General features: G+C 39.3%; 1 protein-coding gene across 11 annotated transcripts in view; it reads left to right on the top strand.

The window, feature by feature from the left end:
* ATE1 (arginyltransferase 1) overlaps positions 1-26,117 on the top strand; it is a 185,873-nt gene extending 159,756 nt beyond the window's left edge. For 7 of the 11 annotated variants that reach the window (XM_021943749.2, XM_021943750.2, XM_021943748.2 and 4 more), the window contains one exon: positions 22,631-26,117. In XM_021943749.2, coding sequence (XP_021799441.1) covers positions 22,631-22,945 — 315 coding nt within the window. In that variant the 3' untranslated portion in view covers positions 22,946-26,117. The remainder of the gene's footprint in view (positions 1-22,630) is intronic. The other 4 variants (XM_009215509.2, XM_009215505.3, XM_017944393.2 and 1 more) reach the window with 1 other exon arrangement.
* The last annotated feature ends 527 nt before the right edge of the window (positions 26,118-26,644 follow it).

Raw genomic sequence — 26,644 nt, forward strand, 5'->3', positions numbered from 1 at the left:
GAGCAGAAGGCCCCCTGCTTATAGTTGCCTACTAGTTAGGAATGCATAAACTCTTACCCTTATTTTAGCTGTGCACATCTGACCCCACCATGAAGAATATTAAACATGTCGCAGATAGTTAATATTTGAGAACTAATTGAGAAAATCTAAAATAATTTACTGCCTGGTAAAACTTGAACCTTATAAAATCTGATCCAAGTTTTACAAAAGGCTTATTTCTATCATTCTACTACTGCTTACTATAATAACTTCCAGAAAGATTATAGCAGGCAGGTTTAGGTTTAAAAATTCAGAAAAGAAAACCAAGTTTTACCAGAGTAAAGCTGTCATAATAATAGAGACAATTATAATATATCACCATGGCAGTCTCCTACTCCTGATGTTCTGAAATTGATGTTTAAGGGACCATCAATATCTGTCTTCCTCCTTCTCCCTTTTTAACCTATGGTTAATCTATTGGTTTTTTTAGTCCCCCACAGATTCACTTTATCAAATTGCAAATAAAATTAAATGGAAGTCTGCTAACTTCTAATACCAAAATAGTGAATCAGAATATTGCACTAAGATATAAAGTGACGACTGAGGTTATTTTCTATGTTCTCATTTGCACCTGAGTATCTTTCTGTCTATTCTGAAGCCTTAGTGGGAGCAGAAATGAAAAATCCCCACATGAATGTGGCAGTATGGGAGTTTTCTTGCCACACTCCTGGTGTGTTAGTAATTTTCTGTCCTGGAGCATTATTTTTAAAGCCAAGTGGCAATAAATTGTTCATACACTCTTAGATTTGTGCACTGATATTTTTTAAGGCTTTGTATATGTCTGAATATGCGATGCGGATTTTTTTGACATCGTTATCTGTCTGTAGGCCCCCCACTCACACATAGTCTGATGGTTCTGCAGTATATCCTGAGCGTCAGCATATTTTAAACCTCCCTGCGATTTGAATATGCAGCCAGGGCTGAGAATCACTGCACTGGAATTGAGCTTACTGTGTTTCTTACGTATTTTCTTTGAGAGTCTGGCAGAGCTTTATTTCTGCTGCCTCCTTGACCATACATTTGTACTGAAGGGTGGATGAACCCTCAGAGGTGACTTCTCATTGAGGGCTAGGTCCCGGCCTGTGGCCAGCACTACCTGGGGGACTCTGCACCTTCAGAAGCTCCTTCCTCTGTTTCCAGCAGGAAGTGAGCCAGAGAGAACACAGTAAGCAGTGCCCTGCCAGCCACCTCTCTGTTCTCTCTACCCAGCTTTGGCCCACAGCGGCAAATGGTAAAGGCAGCAGTAAGCACTGTCTTTAAATAAAGTCTCATTGACAAAAGTGTGAGTTCTTAGTTGTTCTAAAAAAAGTAGCACTACTTGGAGATCAGCAGTAATGATAGCCCTGCTATCCTTCTTTAGCACCCACCTTATGCCAGACACTTCATATTTATTCTCCAGCACTTTACCTCTCTAGACAGCTTTTTACCTGTTTTACTAGAAGCAGCAACACATGAGTGATTATATGCTTGTTATTAGTAATGATTTAATGTGGAAAGTCACAGTTCTACAGCACATTCCAGTAAATGTGCAGGTAGCGTACACGTCTCCACCCCTCACTCTGCACAGGTAAGCACGCTTGAGGTTCGGTAGGGAGGCTTTGGGCTCTTTTTTTGTGTAACTGATTTTAAATTTTTTAATTATATCAGTTATTTAGACATACAATTTAAGTAGTTACAATTAAGTCATACCAAAAATATTCTGTGGCTTGTTTTTTACGTTAAAATTAGGATATCTTGAAAATCATTCCCCATTGTTACATAAAGAACTTCCTCAATTTTTTTTTTTTTTTTTTCAGTAACCGGTACAGATAAGGTCTTGCTATGTTGCCCGGGCTGGTCTGAAATTCCTGGCCTCAAGCAATTCTCTTGTCTTGGCGTCCCAAAGTGTTGGGATTACATGTGTGAGCCACTGTGCCCAGCCTTTGTAAAAGTAAACCATATCATAGTTGTAGATTTATAGAAAAATGGCAAAGGTATAGTGTAGAACATTCTCGTTATTCCACACCCAGCTTCCCCTGTTGTTAATGGCTTACTTTTTTTAAATTAGTACACTTTTTTTTTTTTTTTAACAGCTTTAGGTTCACAGAATAATTGAGCAGAAAGCACAGAGTTCCCTGTGCCCTCCAACGCCCCTCCCTGAGCCCCCCATCATCAACATCTCACATTGGTGTGCTACATTTGTTACAGCCGATAAGCCAGTATTGATCCATTATTGTTAACTAAGGTCCATAGTTTGCATTAAGATACGGTCTTTTTATTTTATTTTTTCAAGACAGGGTCTTACTGTGTCGCTCAGGCTGGAGTGCAGTGGCGCAATCCTGGCTCGATGCAAACTCTGCCTCCTGGGTTCAAGCAATTCTTGTGCCTCAGTCTCCCAAGTAGCTGGGACTAAAGATGCGCGCCACAGTGCTCAGCTAATTTTTGTATTTTTAGTAGAGCAGAGGTTTCGACATGTTGGCCAGAATGGTCTCAAACTCCTGGCCTCAAGTGATCTGCCCACCTCAGCCTCCCAAAGTGCTGGAATTACAGGTGTGAGCCACTGCGCCCAGCTGGGTACGTTCTTTGTGTTGTCCATTCTCTGGGTTTTGACAAGTGTCTAATGACATGTACGACGTGTATCCTACAGAGGAGTTTCACTGGCCTAGAAATCTCCTGTGCTGCATCTGTTCATCCCTCCCTTCCGCATCTCCATCCTCTGGCAGCCACTGATTCTTTTACTGTCTACATAGTTTTACCTTTTCCAGAATGTCTTCAAATTGGAAACAAACAGTAATATAGCCTCTTCAGATTGGCTTTCTTCATTAAATGCATTTAAGGTTCCCCTATATCTTTATGTGGCATGATAATTCATTTCTTTTTATTGCTGCATGATAATTCTGTCAGGTATAGTACTAGAGTTGATCTGAAGGACATGTTGCTTGTTTCCACTTGTTGGCAATTATGACTAAAGCTGCTGTAAACATTTTTTGTGTATTTTTATATAGACATAAGTTTTCAATTCATTTAGATCAATACCAAGAAGTGCAATTACTAGATCATGTGGTTATTGCATACTACATTACTGATAATAAGTCTCCACTTTGCTGTACTTTTAGGTTTTCAATTTTGCTATTTTAAACCATACCCTTAAATATACATTCTTTTGCATATATACTAAAGTTTCTGTAGGACAGATTCCTAAAAATGGGATTGCTCTGATAAAAACAATGTGAATTTGCCTCTAAAAGGCAAATTGTACACTGTAGTGTCCTACCCTCACATCATACACAGTAAGTCTTCAGTTAACATCATCAATAGGTTCTTGGAAACAGTGACTTTAAGTGAACTAATGTAAAATGAAATCAGTGTTATCATAGGTTTAATTTACATAAACAAGAGTTAAGTTCCTACAGAATATTTCTGGTCACGAAAATATGACCAAATTTCTAAAATCTAAATAACGTTTCTAATATTAAACATTGAAATAAATGTGAAATATATGTACGTTTAGGATTCGTAAAAGCAAGATAGTTATTTACCTATGATTCCAGTTCCAAGTGTCAAGGGACTAGAGCCTATCCCTGTGGCTCAGAGCACAAAGTGGAACCAGTCCTCGACAGGACGCCATCCCCTCACAGGGCACACGCACACTAACCACGCTCACTCACACTGGGACCATTTAGACCCACCAATTCACCAAATGTGCACATCTTTGGGATGTGGCAGAAAACTGGAGTACCCTGAGAAAATCCACACAGATGTGGGGGAGTGGGCAGATGCCACAGAGTGGCCCTGACCGGAGATACCTTTTTTCGTCAATGTTGAAATCAATGTTTCATCAATGTTTTCGACTAGTGAAGCGACCAGTGAAATAACATTGTTTGAGAACCTGCTGTAGTTATATCAAGTCTTCTGAGGATTTGGAGGCCAGACTTAAACGTGGTCATTGAATCTACACATGGTAGTTGAATCCACAGCATGGGTGCAATTTTCTAGGGAGAAAGTGTAGAGCAATGAGAGGAGGACCTAGAAAATGAGAGGAGGACCTAGACACTGTGTAACTTCCAACATTTTATAGGTAAAGAAGGGAGAAGTCAGTCAATGAAAAAGGACGGCCCTGGGGTGAGAGAAAACCCAGGATAAATAGTGTCAGGAAAGCTGAAGGCAGAGTGGGTTTCAAGGAGGATGACATGGTTTTCTGATATGCTTTGCTGAAGGTAACGGAGACAGAAACATATCCATTTTGTTCGAGAACAAGGGGACCACTTTGACTTCAGTGAACAGAGTGAAGGTGACTGGGCCAAGATACACTTTGAAATAGATTATAGAGTGAGTGGGAGGTGAGGGAACAACTGTTAAGTAAATACTTTTTAGAGAAGGAAAGAAAAATAGAATTAAGGTAACTGGAGGATGAGAAGGGGATCACAGAGAGTTTTTTTGTCCCAGATGGTAGTCTTTTTTTTTTTTTTTGAGACTGAGTCTGGCTCTGTCGCCCAGGCTGGAGTGCAGTGGCCGGATCTCAGCTCACTGCAAGCTCCGCCTCCCGGGTTTACGCCATTCTCCTGCCTCAGCCTCCCGAGTAGCTGGGACTACAGGCGCCCGCCACCTCGCCCGGCTAGTTTTTTGTATTTTTTAGTAGAGACGGGTTTCACCGTGTTAGCCAGGATGGTCTCGATCTCTTGACCTTGTGATCCGCCCGTCTCAGCCTCCCAAAGTGCTGGGATTACAGCAGATGGTAGTCTTAAGCTTTTGTAAGAGTTAGTGAAAAGGAACTAATATAGAGAAAAAATTGATTATAGGAGATACTGTAATTTACAGAGATTATATACAGATTGGGCTGAGACTAGGAATGGGGAAAAGGATGGATTTCTAGATTGGGACTTGTGGCAATGTAAAGAAAGGAGTTTGGGAGGCAGGGCTAGGGAAGTCGGAAAGGGGATCCTCTTCAGAGATTAGGGCACCCTAAATTTCCCAGAAAATTGGGGTTATACGACAGGCATGCCTTAGAAATAATGTGTTCGGCTCTAGACCACTGCTAGAAAAGAAGTCACACAAATTATTTGGTTTCCCAATGCATATAAAAATCATGTTTACAATGTGCTGTAGTCTATTAAGTACACAATAGCATTACGGTGGGAAAAAAAAAAACTATCTTACATAGCTTAATTTAAAAATATTCTATTACTAAAAAATGCTAATGATCATCTGAGCCTTCAGGAAATCATAATGTTTTTGCTGATAAAGAGTTTTGCCTTGATGTTGACAGCTGCTGACTAATCACAGGGTAGTGCTTGCTGAAGGTTGATATGTATCTTTGTTTGTTTGGTGTTGCTGTAAAGCATATCTGAGGCTGAGTAGTTTATAAGGAGGAGGTTTATTTGGCTCAAGGCTGTGCTTGAAGCTTGGCACTGGCACCTGCTTGGCTTCTGATGTGGGCCTCAAGCTGCTCCCACCCGTGGTGGAAGTCAGAGCAGAGCCATGGCACGTGCCGGGATCACATGGCCAGAGAGGAAGAAAGAGACAGGAGAGGAAGGTGGCAGGCTGTTCTTAACAACCAGCTCTTGTGGGAACTAATAGAATGAGAACTCGCCTCCCCTGCTCCAGATCATTAATCTGTTAACGAGGTATCTGCCTCCATGACCTAGACACCTCCCACTGGGCTCCACCTCCAACATTGGACATCAAATTTCAACATCATGTTTGGGAGGACAAACATGAACTACAACAGGGTGGCTGTGGCAGTTTCTTAAAATAAGACAACAAAGAACTGTGCTGCATCAGTTAACTCTTCCATTCACAAGAGTTCTCTGTAGCATGCAGTGCTGTTTGATAGCAGTTGAGTTTCTCTCAGACTTGGAGTCAGTCTTCTCCAGTCTCGCTGCTGATTTATCAACTAAGTTTATCTAATATTCTTTAGGTTTTTTGTTGTCATTTCAACCATATTCACAGCATCTTCACCAGAAGTAGATTTTGTCTCAAGCAGTCACTTTCTTTGCTCTTCCGTAAGAAGCAACTCCACCTCCATGCAAATTTTATCGTGAGATTGCAGCATTTTGTCACATCTTCAGACTCCACTTCTATTTCTAATTATTGTACTGTTTTGACCACAGCTGCAGTAACTTCCTCCGCTGCAGTCTCAAACCCCTCCAAGTCATCCATGAGATTTGGAATCAACTTTGTCCAAATGTCTGTTAATGATATTTTGACTTCCTCCCATGAACCATAAATGTTCTGAATGGCATTTAGAATGGTAGATCCTTTCCAGAAGATTTTCAATTTACTTTGCCCAGATCTATCAGAGGAATCACTTCTATGGTAGTTATAGCCTTATGAAATATATTTCTTAACTAATGAGACTTGAAAATTGAAACTACTACTTGATCCATGGGCTTCAGAATGTTTATTGTGTTAGCAGGCATAAAAACAACACTGATCTTGTTTCATCAGAACTCTTGGGTAACCTGGCACATTGGCACATTGTCAGTGAGCAGTATTTGGTAAGGAATCAGAAAAACTGAGCAGTAGGTCTCGACAGTGGGCTTAAAATATTCAGTAAAATATGCTGCAAAGAAAATATTCTGTAAACAGATATGCCGTCATCTAGGTTTTGTTCTTCTATTTATAAAGCACAAAATTTACTGTAATTCTTAAGGACCTTTGCATTTTCAGTATGGTAAATGAGCATTGGCTTCAACTTAAAGTCACCTACTGTGAAAGTCCTAGATGGCAGCTTCTACCAGTAGAAGATTGTTTCATCTGCATTGAAAATCTCTTGTTTAGTGTAGCCACCTTCCTGATGATCTTGGCGAGATCTTCAGGGTAACTTGCTGTAGCTTCTACATTAGCACTTGCTGCTTCACCTTGTACTTTTTTTTTTTTTTTTTGAGATGGAGTCTCGCTCTGTTGCCCAGGCTGGAGTGCAGTGGCGCAATCTCGGCTCACTGCAAGCTCTGCCTCCCGGGTTCATGCCATTCTCCTGCCTCAGCCTCCCAAGTAGCTGGGACTACAGGTGCCTGCCACCACGCCTGACTAATTTTTTTGTATTTTTAGTAGAGATGGGGTTTCACCGTGTTAGCCAGGATGGTCTTGATTTCCTGGCCTTGTGATCCCCCTGCCTCGGCCTCCCAAAGTGCTGGGATTACAGGCGTGAGCCACCTGCCCGGCTGGCTTCACCTTGTACTTTCATGTTACGGAGATGACTTCTTTCCTTAAACCTCATGAATCAACCTCTCCTAGCTTCTGCCTTTTCTTCTGCAGTGTCCTTACCTCTCAGTCTTTAGAGAATTGAAGAGAGTTAGGGTCTTGCTCTGAATTAGGCATTTGGTTAAGAGAATGTTATGCCTGGTTTGATCTTCTATCCAGATCACTGAGACTTTCTCCATATCAGCAATAAGGGTGTTTCACTTATCATTTGTGTGTTCACTGGAGTAACACTTTTTATTTCCGTGAAGAACTTTTCTTTTGTATTTGCAACTTGGTGGTTTGGCACAAGAGCCATCAGTCTGTCTCAGCTTTCAGTGTGCCTTCATCACCATGTTTAATCATTTCTAGCCTTTAATTTAAAGTCAGAGACTTTCGACACCTAAAGGCCTTTTAGGGTTTTTAATTGGCCTAATTCCAATATTGTTGTGTTTCAGGAAATAGGGAAGCCCAAGGAGAGGGAGAAAGACAGCAGAAGGGCAGGTCTATGGGGCAGTCAGAACATGTACAGCATTTATCAGTTAAGTTTGTCATCTTACATGGGCATAGTTTGTGATCCCCAAAACAATTACAGTAGTTAACATCAGCGATGACTGATCATAGATCACCATAACAGATATAACAGTGAGAAAATTTGAAATATTGGGAAAATTACCAAAATATGACATGATAAACCAAGTAAACACATACTGTTGGAAAAATGGCACCTATTCTCAATGCAGGGTTGCCACAAATCTTTATTTTGTAAAAACAAACAAAAAACCCTCAATATCTGTGAAGCACAGTAAAGTGCCACAAAATGAGGAATGGTTATGTTTCCTCCAGTAGAGCCTGTCTCCATAGGGAAACCAATACTGTTGTAAGGAAAGTGAATTTGTATTTGCCCCTAAGATTAATACTGTAATTTCTAATTTAATTTTACGCTCCAGGAAATTTTCAGAGGTATTGCTGCCTAAAGGTACTTTTGGAAGTCTCTAGCTTAATTCTCTTGGAAAGAATCAAAAATCAACCCAGTGCCAGATTCATTCTTTGAAATTAGTAGTATAACTCCTTTTCATTGTAAATGGGAATTTGGCTTTGTGACCTAAAGAGGTTGCCTGTCCATTTACCATCATGGTAATAGCTTTTGTGACCTGTGAAATATGGTAGAATTTAAAGCTATTGATTTAAAACAAAAATCTTACAGGCAAACTGAACATAATAGATCCTAAGATGAACCAATTCGATGTATTTGATAATTTAAAAAAAAGTATTAGCTACACATACATTTACGTATATTAAGTGTAGTACCTTCTTTGTCCTTTTCTCAGGACCCTATCCTATTTAACATCTTTATTTTTATTTTGATAGCCACATTTCTGTTACTGTTCAACTGGTAAGGATCTCTTAACGTGTCAGAAGAAAAGAAACAGAATGTGAAAATACTTCAGTAGGCTGGAGTGACGGGAATATGTCAGAACAAAATTTAACAAAAGAGTACAAATGCCATGCTTGGGTTCCAGAATACACACAAATATGAGGGAATATGATGGGAAGGTGAAGAACACAGTTTAGCACTAGCATTTTGATATAGTTTAGCTCTGTGTCCCCACCCAAGTGTCATCTTGTAGCTCCCATAATTCCCACATGTTGTGGGAGGGACCCAGTGGGAGATGATTGAATTATGGAGGCAGGTCTTTCCTGTACTGTTTCTGTGATAGTGAATGGGTCTCGCAAAATCTGATGGTTTTAAAAATGGGAGTTGCCCTGCACAAGCTCTCTTTGCTGCCACCATCCATGTAAGATGTGACTTACTCCTCCTTGCCTTCCATCATGATTGTGAGGCTTCCCTACAATATATTTTTTATTTTATATTTTATAAATTGCCCAGTCTCAGGTATGTCTTTATCAACAGCCTGAAAACAGATTAATACAGTAAATTGGTACCAGGAGTGGGGTGCTGCTGAAAAGATACCCTAAAATGTGGAAGCACCTTTGGAACTGGTCAACAGGCAGAAGTTGGAACAGTTTGGAGAGCTAAGAAGACAGGAAAATATGGGAAAGTTTGGAACTTCCTAGAGATTTGTTGGATGGCTTTGACCAAAAGCCTGAAAGCCATGTGGACAATAAGGTCCAGGCTGAGGTGGTCTCAAATGGAGATGAGGAACTTGTTGAGAACTGGAGCAAAGGTGACTCTTACTATGTTTTAGCAAAGAGATTGGCGGAATTTTGCCCCTGCCCTAGAGATTTGTGGAACTTTGAACTTGAGGGAGGTGATTTAAAGTATCTGGCGGAAGAAATTTCTAAGCACCCAAGCATTCAAGAGGTGACTTGGGTCCCGTTAAAGGCATTCAGTTTTATAAGGGAAGCAGAGCATAAAAGTTTGGAAAATTTGCAGCCTGACAATACAATAGAAAAGAAAATCCCATTTTCTGAGGAGAATTCAAGCTGCCTGCAGAAATTTGCATAAGTGACAAGGAGCGGAATGTTAATCTCCGAGATGGTGGGGGAAGATACCTCCAGGGTATGCCAGAGGTCTTCACGGTTTCATGGGCTGGGCCTAGGGTCCCTGTGCTGTGTATAGCCTAGGGACTTGGTGTCCTGCATCTCAGCCACTCCAGCCGTGACTAAAAGTGGCCAGGGTACAGCTCAGGCTGTTGCTTCAGTGGGTAGAAGCCCGAAGCCTTGGCAGCTTCCACGCGGTGTTGAGCCTGTGGGTGCACAGAAGTCAAGAATTGGGGTTTGGGAACCTCCGCCCAGATTTCAGAAGAGGTATGGAAATGCCTGGATGCCCAGGCAAAAGTTTGCTGCAGGGGTGGGGCCCTCATGGAGAACCTCTGCTAGGGCAGTGCAGAAGGGAAAGGTGGCAGTGGAGCCCCCACACAGAGTCCTTACTGGGGCACTGCTGAGTGGAGCTGTGAGAAGAGGGCCACTGTCCTCCAGACCCCAGAATGGCAGATCCACCAACAGCCTGCACCGTGCACCTGGAAAAGCTGTAGACACTCAACGCCAGCCCGTGAAGGCAGCACGGAGGGAGGCTGTACCCTGAAAAGCCACAGAAACAGGGCTGCCCAAGACCATGGGAACCCACCTCTTGAATCAGAGTGACCTGGATGCGAGGCATGGAGTCAAAGGAGATCATTTTAGAACTTTAGGATTTGACTGCTCTGCTGGATTTTGTACTTGGCATGGGACCTGTAGCCCTTTTGTTTGGGCCAATTTCTCCCATTTGGAATGGCTATATTTACCTAATGCCTGTACCCCGTTTGTATCTAGGAAGTAACTAACTTGCTTTTGATTCTACAGGCTCATAGGTGGAAGGGACTTGCCTTGTCTCAGATGAGACTTTGAACTTGGACTTTGGGGTTAATGCTGAAATGAGTTGAGACATTGGGGGACTGTTGGGAAGGCATTATTGGTTTGAAAATGTGAAGATACGAGATTTGGGAGAAGCCAGGGGTGGAATGATATGGTTTGGCTCTGTGTCCCCACCCAAATCTCATCTTGTAGCTTCCATAATTCCCACATGTTGTGGGAGGGTCCCAGTGGTGAACTATGGGGGTATGTCTTTCCCATGCTGTTCTCATGATAGTGAATGGGTCTCATGAGATCTGGTGGTTTTAAAAATGGGAGTTGTCCTGCTCTAGCTGTCTTTGCCTGCCACCATCCATGTAAGATGTGACTTTGCTCCTCCTTGCCTTCTGCCATAATTGTGAGACTTCTCAGCCACGTGGAACTGTGAGCCCAATTAAGCCTCTTTCTTTTATAAATTGCCCAGTCTTTGGTATGTCTTTATCAGCAGTGTAAAAATGGACTAATACAAAACATTTTTTATTTTTAAATTTCAAATTTACAGGAAAATGACAATAATACAAAGAACATATGCATACCCTTCAGACTCCCCAGTTGTTAACGTTACCACATTTGCCTTTTCGCTTCTTCTGTTTTACTCTGTATTTTTTTCTAAACCATTTGAGAATAAGTTTCTGATATATTGTACCATTGTCCTTCAGTATCCCAGTGTATATTAGCTGAAAACAAGGACACTTTTTTTTACATTACAGAACATGGCCATCAAAACCAGGAAAGTAACATTGAGATATTACTACCATCTAATCCACACACCCTGTACAAGTGTTACAGATTTTCCCCTTAATGTCCTTTATAACACAAAAACACATACACAAGCCCACTTTACTTTTCTCTCTTTCTTTTAGACCCAAGGTTCAAGTGAGGATCCTGTGTTATATTTATTGTTGTGTCTTTTTAGGCGCCTTGTCTAGAACAATACCATAGTATATCCTTGTCTTTTGTTACTTCGATATTTTTGAAGAGTCTAGTCACTTTGTAGAGTAGTTTTTAATTTTTGTTCATCAAATATTTCTTTATAATTAGATTCAGGTCATGTAGTTTTGGCAAGAACACCCTAGAAGTGATACTGGGTTTGTATTGCATCATATCAGGAAGTGTGCAGCGTTAATTCATCTCTCTGCTGTGACTTGAATTTTTATCACAAATGTACCAGGTTTCTCCACCGTAAAGTTGATAAGTATTTTGTACATGTTAATTAGTAATTGGTAAATATTTTGTAGAAAGTTGTTTCGAGATGGTGTAACTATCCTATTGTGTCAAACGTATATCTACTAGTTTTTACATCCATTGATGGTTCTTGCCTCAATCAGTTATTACTGAGATGGCTGCCAAATGATGATTTTCTAATTCTATCACTACTTCTACTTTTATTAGTTGGCATTCTACCATAAGGAAAAGCAGCCCTCTTTCCCTGTCTGTTTGTTGTTTATATTGGCGTGGATTCATGGCATCTCGTTTTAATCAATGTGTTATAAATATTGTTACTTTCATTATTTCTTTTGAATGCTCAAATTGTCTCAGATTTGGTCAGTAGGAGCCTTTTCAGGGTGACTCATGTTTTCTTTTGACGAGTCCCCATCATTCTTTGAGCACTTCCTTTCTGGCACAAAATATTTCAGACTCATCTTATGCTTTCTCTGACTCAGTTCTGTAATTAGGCACTTCTCCAAGGAGCCCTAGTTCTTTTTCGTGGAGAGTAGTATTCGGAATACAAGATGTGACTAATAAGTATGGTCATTGCTGCTGGGGTTTCATTGTTTCTAAGCCCTCTCAGCAGACAGATCTAGGCAATACATGTGAGTTTACACACATATATTTATATCTACCTGTGTATCTGTTTGTCTATATCAGTGTATAAAAGTCATGAGTTTTCACCAGTATCTGGAACTTTAATCCACTCAACAGTTCTAGTCTTCTCCTTTTCCATACCTGTAGCTCCATTCTCTGACTGAGAAATCTGGCCTCCCATTTTCTCAGTATATTTATATGCTCAGTTCCCTTGTATGTGACTAATTTCTTGACCACATGGGCCAGAATTGACCAAGTCCTGCCAGCCTGAACTCGCAGATGTCTCTTTGGCCCAAGCCCCCGCACATAAACCAACTTCCCTCTCATCTTTGAGAAATTCTGTAATAGCATGTTTTAATTTACATTTCTTTCATTGTATTCTATGAGTTTTTAAGCCTTGCCTTTAGTAGGATAAAGATAAACAGTGGAATAGGAAGTGTCTAAGATGAGTACCTAGGAGTCAAAACATGGAATAGAAATTTGAGAGTCCTTACTTCATCATCATAAGAGAGATTTTGTTAGCATTTTACTTGGCCAGTATTTACAGGTCCTACCAGCAGTGTGTGTGCTGAGGTGATAAAGTTGATATGATTTTTTTGCATGCAATTGCCTGATTTTTGCATTATCTTTCTGCTTTTCTCTGGTGACCTTTTATGGGACTTTGATATCAAATGAGCATAATATCAAAATTAACCTGGAGTTCTTTCTGGCTAGAATCATCTTGATAAATTAAATGTTTTATATTTTGTTATGTGACTTTTGGGAGCCAATGTTATTTTTAATCAACATCATATCATGAGTTTAAATTACATAGATTTTTTTTTCCTTTGAAAAATTATATTTTAGCCATGCCAGTTCAGCAAGAAAATGAAATAAAAGGCATTCAGATTGGAAAGGGAGAAGTAACACTGTCTCTCTTCTCAGATGACATGACCTTGTACCTAGAAAATCCTAAAGAATGTAAAGAACTATCAAATATAATAAATGAGTTCAGCATACACAGAAATCAGTTTTATCCTACACACTTAAACAATGAGCAATTTAAAAAGGAAATTGCCAACGATTGCATTTACAATAGCATTAAAATAGAATTGTTAGGAATAAATTTAACAGAGCAATGCAAAAATTATCTTCTGAAAAATATAAAACATTGTTAAATTACAGAAGACCTAAATAAGTGAAGAAAACATCCCATGTCCATGGATCAGGAGACTTGATATTGTTAAGATGGTAGTACCCCTCAAATTCGCTTACAGACTCAGAGCAGTGACCTACTAAAATCCCAGCTGGCTTCCCTGCAGAAACTGATCATCATAAAATGCACATGAAAATTAAAGGAACCCAGGATAGCCAAAACAATCTTTAAAAAGAATAATAAAGTTAACACTATGTGGTCGTGGCATGCAGGTAGGCATACAGATCTGGACTAGAGTTGAGAGTCCAGAAGTAAACCCTCATGTTTATGGTCAGTTAGTTTTCAAAAAGGATGCCAAGATAATTCAATGAAAAGGATACAGTCTTTCAACAAATGGTTCTGGGTCTTTCAAAAAAATGAAATTGGCCCTCTACTTCACACCATATACAAAAATTAACTCAAAATGGGTTGGACTTAAGTGTAAGAGCTAAAACTATAAATTATTAGAAATGTCGGGCACGGTGGCTTACACCTGTAATCCCAGCACTTTGGGAGGCCAAGGCAGGCGGATCACGAGGTCAGGAGACGGAGACCATCCTGGCTAACACGGTGAAACCCCGTCTCTACTAAAAATACAAAAAATTAGCCAGGCTTGGTGGCGTATTTCGTAGTCCCAAATTCCACTGAGACTGAGGTAGGAGAATGACATGAACCTGGGAGGCGGAGCTTGCTGTGGGCCTGCGCTACTGCACTCCAGCCTGGGCGACAGAGGGAGACTCCATCTCAAAAAAAAAAAAAAAGGCCGGGCGCAGTGGCTCAAGCCTGTAATCCCAGCACTTTGGGAGGCCGAGACGGGCTGGATCACGAGGTCAGGAGATCGAGACCATCCTGGCTGTTTCATGGTGAAACCCCGCCTCTACTGGGGTAATACAAAACTAGCCGGGCGAGGTGGCGGCCATGCCTGTAGTCCCGGTAGCTACTCGGGAGGCTGAGGCAGGAGAATGGCGCGGGGAACCCGGGAGGCGAGCCTGCAGTGAGCTGAGATCGGCCACAGCACCTGCAGCCTGGGTGGCTGTGACCCAGACCTCGGGCCTCCCCAAAAAAAACTTAGAAATACACATTGGAGTAAATCTTAATAACCTTGGACTGGACGGTATTTTCTTAGATACGATACAAAAAGCACAGGTAACAAAAGAAAAAAATAGATAAATTGGACTTTATCAAAATTTAAAACGTTTGTCCTTTCAGAGACCCAGTCAAGAAGGTGTAAAGATAATTCACAGAATGAGAGAGTGTATTTCCAAAGGATGCATTCAGTAAGGATCTAGTAACCAGAATATGTAAAGAACTGTGACAACTCAATAAAAAGACAACCCAATTAACAATGGGCAAATGATTTAAATAGACATTTCTAAGAAGACATATGAACGGGCAGTAAGCACATGAAAAGATACTCAGCATCATTAGCTATTGGAGAAATGCAAATCGAAATCACAAAAAGATACTGCTATGTACCCACTAAGAAGGCTGCTAAACCTAGAAAGCAGCTAATAACAGTGCTCATGAGGATATGGAGGAATTGGAACCTTTGTATACTGCTGGTGGGAATGTAAAATGATGCAGCCACTTTGGAGAACAGTCTGGCAGTTCTTCAGTATGTTGACTGTTAATAGATGTTATGGTTGCACAACTCTGTGAATACACTAGAAATCCTTGGTTTGTATAATTTAAATGGGTGAATTACATGGTGTGTCAATTATATCACGATAAAGCTGTTATTAAATGACATTTTACAAGCTTAGATATTTCTTAGTTTTCATTTTGACCAAAAATATTTTGAGTGAAATTACTAACAACAGTATTACTTTATAGAATATGAACATGCGTAATTCTCTCAGCTGGAGTCCCAAAATAATTTCTGAGCCTCCCACCAAATGGGCTTAAAGAATGGGCTGGGGAGCCTTGTTATCTCTATCACAACTACTCTGCATTTCTTGGCCTATTCTTTTGCCATTTTATACTGAAAAACTTCCTTCCTTCTCACCTTTCCTGTCCCCTCCCGAGTAAAGATTAAAACATTTGTTAATATCTCCTGTCACTTTAAAATATTCTAAATCATACTTGACTTTGAACTTCCAGAGTTGCGTTTTTGTAGAGTATGTCTCCCGCTGTCATACATTTGTTGAAAATTTTAAATTATTTCATTAAATCAGTTTTGTCCAGCTATCTCTGGCCATCTGCCATTTATATGAGTATCTTCCTTGGAGTGTGTAACTTGTTTTATTTAAGTAGTAATGCTGTATGTAGCAGTAAATAATGAAGGTAAGAAAATAGACTTTCATTATTTTTTGGAAAGCCTAGAAATTATAAAGTCTCTTTAAGAATAACAAATGAGTTAAATCCCCATAAGAAGGAGAAGTAAAGCTTTGATCTCTAGATTCTTGTCCTTTGAAAGCACCTGTGATGTGCAGTTCATCTCCTGTGAATAAAAAGTTGGGGAAAAAAATCAAGTAGTTGTTGCCCATCAGTTTTCCTTGAAGATTAAAATTTCATGGAGTTGACAACATATTTGTATCACTAGTGATCAAATGCTCATCTCAGAAGAGAGTTTGCAGAATTGCTTTTGGTTTTTATTTTATGAAATTAGATTGTGATACATCAGCGAGGAAAAGTGGAAGAAGTTCTAGTTGGAACAGGTTTCTAAGATATCTCAGTAAGCTGGGAGTTTTTCTTAGATTAAATGGTACGTGGTCCTTAATCTCCAGATGGCTGATTTTTCTGTTATCTTCACGGTCACCTAAGAAAAGGCCTGTTGTGCTGTGTGGGTTTAGCTATAGAAATTTTTGTCTACAAGCACTGATGACATTTATTAGGCAGGCAACAAAAGATGATTATAAACGGGTTTTGTAAGGATTTGGGGTACATTTTTTCCTTTAGTATATAAATCATAATTTATTGTTAATGGCTTAAGTATCTTTTGGTTAGGTTTTAGTGTTAATTATGTAGAATATGCTAAGAATAAGAATCTGCCTTTCTTAGGAACGTAACTAAATGAGTGTAAGACCACAGAACGTTAAGCCCAGAAGACAGAAGTATGTTTTGCCTGTAACGATAATCAGTAGTTTCTCAAGTTAATATATTATACCCACTGAAGGGGTAATTTGATGTTTCTTCCTTCAATTAAGGTATGGCTAGAATGTGATCCAAAACCATATTTGAATATTTAAATGCATTTTATGAAATTGTTAAAACACTGGTAACTTGGATGGGGATTTGGTGAGGGTAGGAGGAAACTGTAGAAGGGAAGGTTCTGCATGAGGGCTGACATTCTGCTCTACTTTGTTTATTTCTATGTTACTTGAATTTTACAGCAGGCATTACTTTGATGACTAAAAATTATGTAAAATTAAAAATCAATGTTATTGAATATTGATTAATTGATAACTAATTCCAAGACAGTTTGTTGAGTTCAGTCAGTTTGATAGATTGAGTTTTTAAAAATGTATAGTGTATCTTTCCTTTGTTTCTATTACCGTATGTCTTGTTGATCTGTGTTCCCTTTTTCTAAAGTACTGCATTTGTAGCTTGATTTCTTTGGATATGCAGAATTCTAAATTTGAGTTACAATTAAAGGGTTTTTTAGGTGAGAGAAGATAGGCTTTAGTATTAGTTTTTAAGGGGAAACTAAATGTTTTTATATACTTGTATGTTAATATCTGAGTATACCTTCCTGGTTGAATAAATTGTTCCTGACACAATGTACAAATTAAGTTTGAATTAACATAACTACAGAATTAGATATAATCTTACTTAAGTACTGAGGATTTTGTGAAATGTTAGAACCTGGTGTATTGCGCATTATGAACATTAACCCAGGGAAGCAGTTAGATTTGAAGGATGGTATGGGCAGGAGCTTGACAGATGGTGGCAACACATATTATTAGATGTTTCTGTGCCATTTTTATAGCCAAAGTGTGTTCATGGGAGAACTAAAGAATTTGGGGCAACTGACAAAATTAAGTCGTATTTTAGTAAATTAATTTAAAAGTTTCCATCAAGTTCCAGCATAGTCTGTGAGTTGGTGATGGAATTAGCACCACATTACTTGCAATATTAAACAGCAATCCTACAAACTTCTGAAGGATTTGAACACTAAGACTAAATATAGTTGGATTTCCAAGTGTCTTGGATACATTAACATTGAAGAGAATGAGAGGATTTTAAAATTCATTAGTATCACTTTTTATAATTATGTATGACATTAAAAAGTGAATAGCTTCTTAACATCTACTTTGTAAGATACTTTATTATGGATTTGACAACTTTGATCCAGAACAATTCTAGGCCTCAAAACTGTTTGGAGTTAAAAAAAAAAAAAAAAAAAACTATTGAATTTGATTAATTTCTGTGCCATAACTCTATAAAAATGCTGTAAATTAATTTAGAAGTTTAGGAGACTTAATTAGATATGTTTGTTAACAGATAGATCTCAGTGGCATCATAAGTCAAGCTGGAATTCAGTGGTTGAAACATAGGTATTGTAGTGTTTCCCAAAAATATGACAGTGTGTCATTTTAGAGCTTTTTCATGTGATCTCAATAAATAGAATGGAAGTGTATATTTTGACAAACAAAATTTCTGCTCTCTACAGGGAATACATTTTAAAATAATTGATGTAAATTATACATAATGGTAGATTTTTCATAATCTTGTATGTTTATTTGTATGTGTCATACTGGAAAGAAGTAAAAATTAGAAGATGACATTTTATTTTAGATAAAATGACATATCAGATCTCACACCCTAGCAAATAAGAACGTTTCATTTATTGGGACCTTAAAGTATATCTGTCCCCAAATATTTTAGGATAAAGGTTTAAACTGTTAAGCATCATTCTGTATAAATATAAACATACTTTAAAATTCCAATTTAAAAAATTCAAGGTTTTAGATTTAGAAAATTTTGTTTTGCCATTGTTCTTGCTGTTTTTTCACTTGCTGATCTCACCGATCTTCACTTTTTTATTTGTATTAGACTCTAAATATGCTTGCATCTGCCGTTTTCCTGCTAGACACATTTAGATGGTAGAGATTGTTATTCATGTTACAATATGCACACATTAAAGTATCCAAAATGGACAGCAGGAACCAAGGTGCTGCCTCTTCCTTTGTTTGTCATTTACTCTGGTAAGGGATGTGGTAACCTAGTACATGTTAAACGTATAATTGTTTAAAAGTATGTGGACTTTCCCCTTTGGTTGGATAAAGTAATTTGTAAGAAACATATTTTGAAATTTGTATGTGTATCAGGATCTAACCAGGAACACCAAAACCACTTCACGTATTTACAACAGAGAACATGTAATGCAGGGAATTGGTGATAACAGGCAGTAGTGTTGCTGGGAGCCAAGCAAGGCACAGAAAGGTGACCCAGAGATTAGCAATTAGCAGGAAGATACTGCTACCCTACGCTGAAGAGGAAAGGGAGTCCAGGGGTCAGGGCTACCCAGAACCCTGATAACTTCAAGAACAGCTAGAGCAGCTTCCAAAAAGCAGAGCCATGGAAGAGAGAGGAGAGGTTTGCGGGGGAAATGCCCTTGCTTCTCTCTCCCCCAGCTCCAGTCCCTTATTACTGGCTGAAGCCAGTTGGAGACCATCTGAGCCTGCAGGAGCCAGCCTCCTGCAATACAGAGCAGAACAGGTGGAAGGTGAGGAACGGAGCTGAGGGCAAGCAGGCGCAGGATGAAACAGCGATATTGAAGAAGTTCCTTCTCGTGACAGATTATGTCCATCTTCATCTTGATCTCCTTTGAATATGTCCCTGGACAAATTGAAAACAGAAAGTGACAGGCCGGGTGCGGTGGCTCACGCCTGTAATCCCAGCACTTTGAGAGGCCGAGGTGGGCGGATCACGAGGTCAGGAGATGGAGACCATCCTGGCTAACACGGTGAAATCCCGTCTCTACTAAAAATACAAAAAATTAGCCAGGCGAGGCGGCAGGCACCTGTAGTCCCAGCTACTTGGTAGACTGAAGCAGAATGTCGTGAACCCAGGAGGCAGAGCTTGCAGTGAGTGGAGATAATGCCACTGCACTCCAGCCTGGGCAACAGAGCGAGACTCCATCTCAAAAAAATAAAGAAATAGAAAACGACAGTGGCACTCAGTTCTGTGGATGTGAAGGTCCTCTGACTGGCAGCGTTGGTGTTCCTTTCTCCTCATCCCTCCATGCCATCCCAAGCTGGTTCTCAATCAAAGACTGTGGTCTTCTCTGCCAGTGTAGAACTTCTTTTTGGCTGACAGCACATAATTAGCTTGCATCTCCTGCTACAAACCTCTAAACAGGCATAGAATGTAGTCATTTGGGGGAATGCCCTAACTGACATTCTCTAAGATGATTGAGATCAGTTAAGCCTCTGAAATAAATTCATATAGTGGGAACACTCTCATTTAGGTATCGGAAGGAGTGTTATGCCTGTCACTTCTGAAATTGAGCTTGGATGATTTCTCCTGATTAATTAATTAATATCCCTTTAGAGAAAGCAGTGACTGTTGAAGAAGAATAAACTTTTTTTTTTTTTTTGCTATGATTACAAAATAAGGGATGTAATCTAACTTAAGTATTTAGAGCATAGAGCCTGGTATGAAGTAGACATGCAGTAAAATGTTCAAATTTGTAGTGGATCTACTGTGAAAAGTTGATCATTGGCTTTGGGCTTTGAGAACTAGATATAGGATTTTATCGCTGGAAGACTAAGAAATCTCCTAAAACAGTCTGGTTGATTTATAGAAAAGGAGGCTGGCATTTCTATTTTTATTTTCAGGAGATTCAAATTTACAAAACTAAAATGCTTAAATCAACCTTAGAAAACAACTATTTTTTAGATGACAAAAGTCTTACAGAATATAAAAAAAAGATGAGTGTGTGTGTGTGTCCCAGTGTGAAAGTCTATAATTAATTCTCCCAGAGATTGATGCGGCAAATATTTGCGGTGCCTCTGCTGTGTGCTAGGTAGTGTTCTAGGCACTGGGGAAATATTAGCAGACGAAATCGTTGAAATATTTCTTCTTACAGCACTTTATTCCTAATGGAAAGGGAAATAGGCAGTAAATATATGTGTCAGGTGGCGGTAAGTGCTATGATGAAAGATAAAGGAGAACTAGAGTGGGTTTCCTATTTTGTGTGGGTCCAGGGAAGCCCTCTGACGCTCCGGGGAGCTCCGGGGAGTAAGAGGGTGAGCTGTTTGATGCTGTGGAGAAGCGGGTAATTCTGGGCAATGGGAAGGGTTAGCAGTAAGTTCTATTAACAGGCTGACATATATGTCTCCAGATTTTTTAACATTGGACTTTTAAATAAAATTTGTTTATACCGTGCCCACTTTTCCCTTTCACTTAACAATCTGTCTTCCTTTGTCTTTTTAATAGTTGTGTATAACGTTTCATTCTGTAGCTATACCTTAACTCTTTACCCAGTTCTCCATCAATGGCCATTCAGGCTGTTTAGTTTCTAATGTTAGAGAGGGTGTTGCCATAAACAGCCTCATACATGCATGGAAACGCTTGTGTGGCTGTTTCTCTAAGACAGTTGTTCTTAACCCACTTTAAAAGGCTTAAGAAAATGCTGAAGCTCAGGTCCCATTCAGACTAGTTTTTATATTAGGGTCTCTGGGGAGGGGATCCAGGCTTTGGTATTTTTCAAAATCTCAGGTGGTTACAATATATAGTCAGGCTTGAGAACCACTGTTGTAGGATTGTTCTTAGAAATAGACTTACTGAGTCAGTGATATGAAACATTGTACATTTTAGTAGATACTGTAACATTATTCTCTATATTCTTTAGGATTAGGAGTGACTGCCAGTAATAGAAACCTAAGATAATGTTGGGTTGAACAAAATAGTTTATTTGTAATGTAAATATCTAGACATAGGCAACCCGGAGCTGGTATGGCAGTTTTGTTCCATGAAGTCCCCAGTTGCCCAGCTGCCTTCTAGCTTTTGTTTTGGCTGAACTGAAAGTAAGCTCTTAGCCCAAAACTCCAAGGTGGAGGGTAGGGATCCTGCCATCACATCCACATTCCAGGCAGCAGAATGAAGGAAAAGTTGAAAATCGGCAAAAGGTACAGGTCAGCTATCCCTTGGAAAAGATGAAACTTCCACTGAACACTTCCACTTGTATCCCATTGGCCAGAACTTGGTCATGAGCCCACACCCAGCCGCAGGAAGGCTGGGAAATAGGCTTTTGTCTGGGTAACCTGTGTGCCCTGAAGAAAACCGGGGCTGGTTTTATATGAAAGAAGAGAAGGACAGATAGTGGCAGCCACCAAGAGTCTCTTCTGCGTCTTCCATGAAAGCTGTAAGAATCTGCCCTCCTACCTAAGACCGTAAGGGCACATTGTCCAGACCTGGTCAGTCACAACTGCAGAGTTAGCCGGAAGTTTCAGTGCAGAGATGAAAACTTCAGATAATATGTGGGTACAGGGAGAGGCGAAACAGACCTAAATCAGATGCAGGAATGATGCTGGAGAGTTGTAAACTTTATCATGTGCCAGAAAATAAAGGTGCAGGAGGCCAGTGTTTTAATTGGACCCACTTCTTTGTCTCTGCTTGATGTTTCAGCTGCCATCCTGGCGGGTCTTGATCACCCTCAGCATGGCAATTGTTACTTAATTACTAACATACTCAAGTTTGTGGTAATATTAATGCTGCCCACCCTCACTTGAACATACTTGTCAAAGACATCTTAATACATAATTTTTATGTTTTAAATTAAAAATATTTTAATTAAGAAATGAAGGCTGGGTACAGTGGCTCAAGCCTGTAATCCCAGCAGTTTGGGAGGCCGAGGCGGGTGGATTACTTGAGGTCAGGAGTTCGAGACCAGCCTGGCCAACATGGTGAAACCCCATCTCTACGAAAAATACAAAAATTAGCCTGGTGTGGTGGCACACACCTGTAATCCCAGCTACTTGGGAGGCTGAGGCAGGAGACTCGCTTGAACCTGACAGGTGGAGGTTGCAGTGAGGTGAGGTGGCGCCACTGCACTTCAGCCTGGGCGACAGAGCAAGACTCTGTCTCAAAAAAGAAAAAAAAGAAAAGTTTGATATGTGACATTTTACAAATCAGTATTTGTTGTCATTGCAGTGGATGAAGATCGCAGTACGGAACCTGACCGATTGCAGGTGTTTCACAAGAGAGCCATCATGCCTTACGGTGTTTATAAGAAACAGCAGAAAGACCCAAGTGAGGAGGCCGCTGTTCTGCAGTATGCCAGCCTGGTGGGGCAGAAGTGCTCCGAGCGGATGCTGCTATTCAGAAACTGACCTGCTCGCCTCTGCCGGGGCTTCCCGTGTTGTGCTGATGGTTTGTGTCAGGGTACTTACTCAGTACCTGTGGGGAAGTAACTGTCACCACCCACAAATTAAGACAGTTTTTATTTTGACTATCTATGGCTTTTAAAATATATTTTGTGGCAATGTATCTGTGAGAATCTCATGGTTAATATAAAGATTTTAAAACTGTGTTGTGACCTAGCCCCCATAATTGGGGTTTATCATTTTGGAGGTTTCTTTCTAGAGCAAGATATGCTCAGATTCTCCTGTTTAAATTTTGTAAAAAGAAGAAGTGAATCTAAGTAACTTAATCACAGTTGTGCATTTTTTTTGGGTTCTGTTAAAGAAATTAAAACAGACTGTTTCCTCAGGCCCATTTTAAACATGAACTTATGTTAGGAAACCTTAAGTATGGGGAAGGTAGAAAGTTTGTTTCATCACTTAGAAAATATGTCTTCTCAAGAACAAAACTGTGTGCTGTCACTCAGTGTTCAATATTAAATTGCTGCCAAATGTTATGTAGTTTAATAGAGAACTTGAAAAAATAAGACATTAAAAAGGATCTTGTGTTAGCATCAGGCATCCATTTGTTCAGGACAGTCCTGTCATGTCTGTTGTCTTGGCATAGTTTTTCCCCTAGAATATAGTACTCCCTTTTACTCTAAAAAATATCCCAGTTTGGACAATAAAATACATAATTACTCTAGTTATATTATTTGCTTTATTTCTAAAAATGTAAGAAACTAAATTTTTAGAAGAAAAACATTGGTTCCTGCCTTGATCCAAGCCTCATCCAAAGGAAATAGTCCCTAGTTTTTTACCTTACAACTCAGGACCTTTGTCTTTGGTTGTTAATGGAAATTAGTTAGTATGTGATCACTTTCATAGTTCTGCCCAAATCACATGTAAGAAGGAATCATTCTGACCTCTGTTCCAGGACAAGAGCTAGAACAATCCATTTCTTGCCCTTTGATGTGAGAGTCAGAGTCAGGGTGGCTTCTGGCCCCCTGAGTAACTCAGAGCGGAGGCCAGCCCCCTCCTCCCCTCTCACTCAGAGTGGAGGCCAGCCCCCTCCTCCCCTCTCACTCAGAGCGGAGGCCAGCCCCCTCCTTCCCTCTCAGAGCAGAGGCCAGCCGCCTCCTTCCCTATCACTTTCTTTTGCTGAGTCCTTTGCCCACCTGTCAAGGTGGCAGGCACTGTGCTGGGTACAGGAGGAGGAGAGTCAGACATGTCCCTTAGCTATAGTCAAGCTGTCTGGGAAACAGAATGAAGAACAGAGGAGGGTTATTTTCTTGTTCCCTCTTTGTCAGCTGATCCCCTCTTCTGCTACCAGCTGTTTGGCCAGCAAGCCCTTTTTAGTCCCCACTTTGCCCATTTTTCTGTTTTGGTTCATCCTTTTTTAAAAGCCATATTATAAAACATGGTAGTTTGAATCCTGTTGCTGATATTAAACTTTTCTCTAAAATGTACTGAATTTCGACAAAAATTTGAAAATATCCTTAGCTAACTAGAATAAAAAGGATCATAAAAGAATGATTTTAAAAATGAAATCTGTGGAAACTCAAAATCCAAGTCAGCCGTATTTCTTCATTCAGAGCGTGTGTGTCACCTGCCAGGTGCCGAGTGCTCTCCTAACCATGCTAGAGTAATGAGCAAAGCCATTTTCTCTGATCACAAGATTTTATATTTTTCTGGGATTTTGACCTGCAAAATAGTCTCGTAAGAGCATTTGAGAAACTTATTTGGAACTGCCTTCAGAATCTATAGAGCTTTTTTTCTCTTTTTCCTCTAAAATGAAAAGAGCTTCATTTTATAACAAAAGTGATACTGTAAGCAGAACAGTAAGAAGTTATAAAAGTAAAAATCATCTGAAACCCTACCATACTCAAGAACTGTCATGTATGTATACACACACCTATGTAATTTTAATACAGTTAGAATTATGTTCTACATGCTGTTTCATTTCCTCAACAGTAAATTATGAACATGTCTGAAATTTGAAATAAATTTCAAAATAAAGCTTCAGAAAAGTAATCTCTGCACTATTAAAAATAAGCAGGATAGGGCTGGTACGTGGCTCCCTTAGCGTTTGGATGTCCAACTTGATGTTATCACTGCATCTTTCCTCCTTTTGTCTTTGTGATTAGCATGTAAAATGGTATTCATAAAGATCACAACCCTTGAATATCAAATGAAGAGAAAACTTGATTTCAGCGTCTTACCACAACTCTGGTTTCTTCCTGCAGAATTCATTTTCAGAGGAAAATGATGAATCATCCCTGTCTGTGAACCACTGTGCTATCCCTGAGGGTGGCATTGTAGGTTGACTCCAGCAAAGCCTCAGAGTGACTTGAGCATGGAGATCTTTCTACTTGGCTGCTGTATTCATGCATTATGTTTATTTGTTTGATATATTGATCTGAGTAGTCAAAGTGTCTTAAAAGGACACCTATGTGTCCTTTTGAGCCCCAGCCGAGTGAATATTGATAGTGAGCTAGAAAAGCATAGTCAAGGAAAGTGACCCAACCTTATTACTTGACCAGCAGTCTAGCTGAGAGATGTGATTTTGTGTTCGTGGCTTTCTATAAAGACACAAGGACTTTTCAAAGACAGTTTCTATCTTTCCAAGGCAGGAAACTTTGCATTTGCAATCTCAGTATTGTGTCCCCTTCTGATTTCAAATACATCACACCTGCCTTCCTGTTTTGGGAGCAAAGATGTAATTTTGATTCCCTGTGCTACCATCCTTATTTAAATTATTTCCATTCTAAGAGATTTTTGTTATTTTTTTAAATGTAATCTGAGCACTTTTTTTGTATTCGAAAAGATAGATGCTATCAGATAAATATATTGTTCATTTGATTAAAATTATTTAGATAAATATTACTATGTTGACTTTTAAATAGCTTTATCCTATTCATTCATTTTGCAAATATTTGTTGTGTGTAGTTTCTTAACATGTCAGAGTCTATTATGTAAAAGAACCTTTTCAGATTTCTGAACAGTATATGCTTTGATTTTATAGGCTTTATATTATTTCAGTATGAATAAAGATAAGGAATATGATGGACAGTTAACTAAAATGTATCTGTCGTTGCTAACTTGAAAGAAATGAAGTGGAAACAGTTGGAAAATGTTTGAATTAGAAATTATTCAAGTGCACATTCTTTTCTAAAAACCAATGACTATAAGGCAAAACAAGTTTGATTGCATGTGGTATTTTTTGCTCTCGTATATGCTTTTTGAACAAGTTATTTGATAAAGCCTGAATGGAAAAAATAAAGCTGTTTCTATCTGCAGTGGCTCTTGGTGGTCATTACTTAAAAGACATATGTTTTCATCTTTTAAATTCCTGAACACATTTCACCTGCTGTGTGAATATGTCGAAAACAGAGGTAAGACACTGGCTATATGAATCATAAAATTTAATTTTCACTAAATGGAGTTCCAGACCGTGTGGTTATCTAAATCAAAGTATGGTGGATTCCTTTCTCAGAAAGAGAGTAAAATCCCATTTTAAGCCAAAAGTCTGGATTTTCACAAGATAAAATTAAGGAATAGACTTTTATAACCCAAAGGGATTCAAAATAGGACTTTAAATATCAATTCAAATATAATTTATCTTAGAAAGTTTGCAGAGAAATTTTCAAAAATATAAAGTATGCTTTAATTGTTCATAATAGTCTGTGGTATATTTATGCAATACATTTACTAGTGTTTTATTTCTTTACAGTAAAGAGGGTCCTGGTAGGTTGGTGATAAAATTAGTGCTATTTCCAAGTGATTTAAATATTAGGTACAATTCCCACTGACATTTTTTTCCTCC

The sequence above is a fragment of the Papio anubis genome, chromosome 11 (genome assembly GCF_008728515.1).
Source record: "Papio anubis isolate 15944 chromosome 11, Panubis1.0, whole genome shotgun sequence".
NCBI lineage: Eukaryota > Metazoa > Chordata > Mammalia > Primates > Cercopithecidae > Papio > Papio anubis.